The sequence below is a fragment of the Carassius gibelio genome, chromosome A21 (assembly GCF_023724105.1).
Source record: "Carassius gibelio isolate Cgi1373 ecotype wild population from Czech Republic chromosome A21, carGib1.2-hapl.c, whole genome shotgun sequence".
NCBI classification, from domain to species: domain Eukaryota; kingdom Metazoa; phylum Chordata; class Actinopteri; order Cypriniformes; family Cyprinidae; genus Carassius; species Carassius gibelio.
The window spans coordinates 998,175-1,001,218 of record NC_068391.1 but is presented as its reverse complement, the minus strand read 5'-3'; the positions used below and the strand labels follow the sequence as shown (position 1 = coordinate 1,001,218).

General features: G+C 36.8%; 1 protein-coding gene across 1 annotated transcript in view; it reads left to right on the top strand.

Moving 5' to 3' along the window:
* Window positions 1-454: 454 nt before the first annotated feature.
* LOC127942049 (trimeric intracellular cation channel type B) overlaps window positions 455-3,044 on the top strand; it is an 11,692-nt gene continuing 9,102 nt past the window's right edge. Inside the window, exon 1 of the mRNA XM_052537580.1 lies at window positions 455-774. Within this exon, the coding sequence (XP_052393540.1) occupies window positions 651-774 (124 nt within the window). The 5' untranslated portion in view covers window positions 455-650. The remainder of the gene's footprint in view (window positions 775-3,044) is intronic.

Genomic DNA, 3,044 nt, shown 5'->3' with positions numbered 1-3,044 from the left:
GAGTCAAAACAAAACAAAACAGATGGAAATAACGGTGTACTTTATTATAATCCACCGTCAGTGTATTTTAAAAGTACGAAGCTAAGATTATCACGTCTATATTATGTCTAAAAAGTAGCTACTATAATCGTTCGAATAATATGTATACAAGTCAAAAGTTGTTGTTTTTTGTTTTTCTACAGAATTATATTCGGCTTACCCAGGCATTTATTTGATCAGAAATGCAGCAAAAGCAGTAATATTTTGTGAAATATTTTTACTATTAAAAAAACTTCTTTCTGTTTGAATATATGATGTGCAGCTGCATTTTGTATTATGTAAAGTATTTCTAAACAAAGAATTCTTAAAAAAAACATCTTACTCTTCAAAAACATTTGATGATAGTGTACATAAGACCCAAATCATGTTAAGACTGAATGTGTCAAACAAAAGTTGTGGTCTGTGACGTCACGTAGGTCGCGCGCGTGCTCGGCTCCAGCTCGCAGCATCCTCGGGAGCAATGGCGTCGGATTCGGTTACCGCTCCGATCAGCTGTTGATCAACGGGACTGACTCCGTGTGTCCGATCATCCGCTGGAAGCTGCGTGCGTCCGAGCACACCGATCATCTGACTGACCGATTACAGCGCGTGAGTGACGGGAGGCTGAAGTCATGGATGTGTTCGGCTTTCTCAATCTAAACGAGCTCGCGCTGGGGCTGTCAAACCTCTCCATGTTCCCCTGCTTCGACATCGCGCATTACATCATATCAGTGATGAGTCTGAGAGAGCAGCCAGGTGAGAGAAAACACCTGAACACTTTAACTCACCTGAATCTATCGGGTGTATTGCATTTCTGCACTTTATTTATTATGCAGATATGTTTTTTATTTGTGCTTTGACATTTTGAACATCTTTAGTGCATGTCAAACACATCTGCATTAATCATCAAAGTTAATGCATTCAAAATGTTTTATTAACATTCATGCATTTGCTCGTGCATGTAAAGCTGCCGCGCACGCGCACACGTGTGTAATGTAAACAGTGCAGCGCGCGTGCACGACACTGTTTACCAGTGGCTTTATAATAGTTAGATTGCAGTAGGTGCAACAAGAGGGTCCTTTTCTTATTAGTAAGCATTCATGTCTAGGATTTGATGTGTGTTTACATGAGTGTGAAAGCAGAAGTTACTTGATCAAAGGCCAAAGAGAGGAAATGCATTTAATCATTAACTCTCTGTCAATATTCTCTCTCTGTTTTTCTCATAGAAGCATGCAAATTTAGTTAATCTTGCATGCATCCTGTTTGAAAAGTTGTTTTGCATTAACCAAACATGTCTTAACACGCATGCATTTGCATTAACCAAGGTGTGGTTTGCCAGTGCTGAGATCACGCTCCCATGGCATCAGAGCTGGGCTTCAGAGCATTAATGCATGCATGTTCTCTGTTGTATTGGCTGCAGCAGCTGCAGTAAATCGCAGGCTATTTTTCATTTCATTTCAAGGTGCAGAAACTGTTAATAGTGTTTTTGGAGGAGAGACTGAATTTGTTCATGTGCTAAGTTTATTTAGTCAATGTTTAGAAGTCAGTCCACTAGAATATTGATGTAAGACACTACAGACCAACGTTATTTTTTTATTTTATTTTTTCCTTGTGCATTGATCAATTTTGAGATTTCTGGCTGTGTTTTATTATTTGTTTTAAGAATAGAGGAAAGATAACATCCAAAAGACACATTTAAGTGTTAATTTTTTTTTTTTTTTTTTTTTGCACTTTTTCTGTTTGTGTCTGTATATTTCAATTACAATTTAGTATTTTCTAATTCATAAAGTAATAAATAGAGAAATTCTAAATATCCTCTTTTGTGGTGTGTAAACCTGCATGAGTAACCAAATGTCTTCATTGCATTTGATGAAAGGATCAGTGAAACAGCAGTTCTCTGACTCGCTTCATTGTGCTCTGGTTTCCCAAGCAACTTTTATTCCATGAAGAATGTGTTTAGCAGGCAGCGTCTCTCTTCCTAATAAAGCCTTCTTTCCTGTTTCTCTCAGTTCTCCGCTCAGGGAGTGTTTCCCAGAATGCCGTGGGTCACTTCCTGCCTTCAGACTGATGCATGTTTAATGGGAGCAGTGTTCTGTGGAAGCAGAAACTCGCTCTGCTCTGGTCTTCAGCTCACAGAACTCTCTTCTTCTCTCACGCAGAAACTTTAAAGTTTTCTTTACACTCTTACAAAAATGTTCTGTGACAGTACTAAGCTGCAGAAATGACCAAAAACATCTTTAAGAGTCACTTGAGTGATTTCTGTCTAGTGTTTAGAGCAGTTTTAAGTAAGAATGTGCACTATTTATCAATAATATATATTTATTATTTACATGCATAGTAACTAATAATGACATTTTTAGCTATTTTGTCACTATTTCCATGTCCATGCAACGTTTGGGACTTTTCTAAATGTATATTTTTTTAAATACAGTATTTTGCTATTTATTTTGGAATGAGGTCATGTGACAAACGGAATCAGAGCAACAATGTAGCGAACCATTATTTGAAACATTCTTCTATTTTGTATCATGCAGAAGTTTCCATTCATTTTCAACAGGAAGAAATTACTGATGATGACACATAGCAACTGCATAGCAACAACTCAGAACACCTTAGTAACCAGTAACTTTAATCTTTGTGAATATTTTCTCATCATGAATGCACATGCACAGGTTATCATGCAGTTTGCCAAAACAAGTCAACACTTTGTAAAACAGAAAAGCTTTATTATAGTCTGTCGAATACTAAAATATGAAATACATGATAACTTCTGAAATGTAAGGTTCAAAGGTTAAGTTTGAGATTTGAAACTGAGACTGAAGCATTCCAGGAAATGTTGCTGTTTCTTTATCTAGTTGAGTTTCACACTGTTTTCATCTCGATTGCTAGACCGCACTGAAAAGAAGAACGCTAAAGCCATTCTACACTCACAGCGGTTTGAGAAAGAGACAAGACCGAAGTACAAATAGCAATAAATACTACTTATAAATAATATTAGATTATATTTCTGCCTTTAATTTTCATGG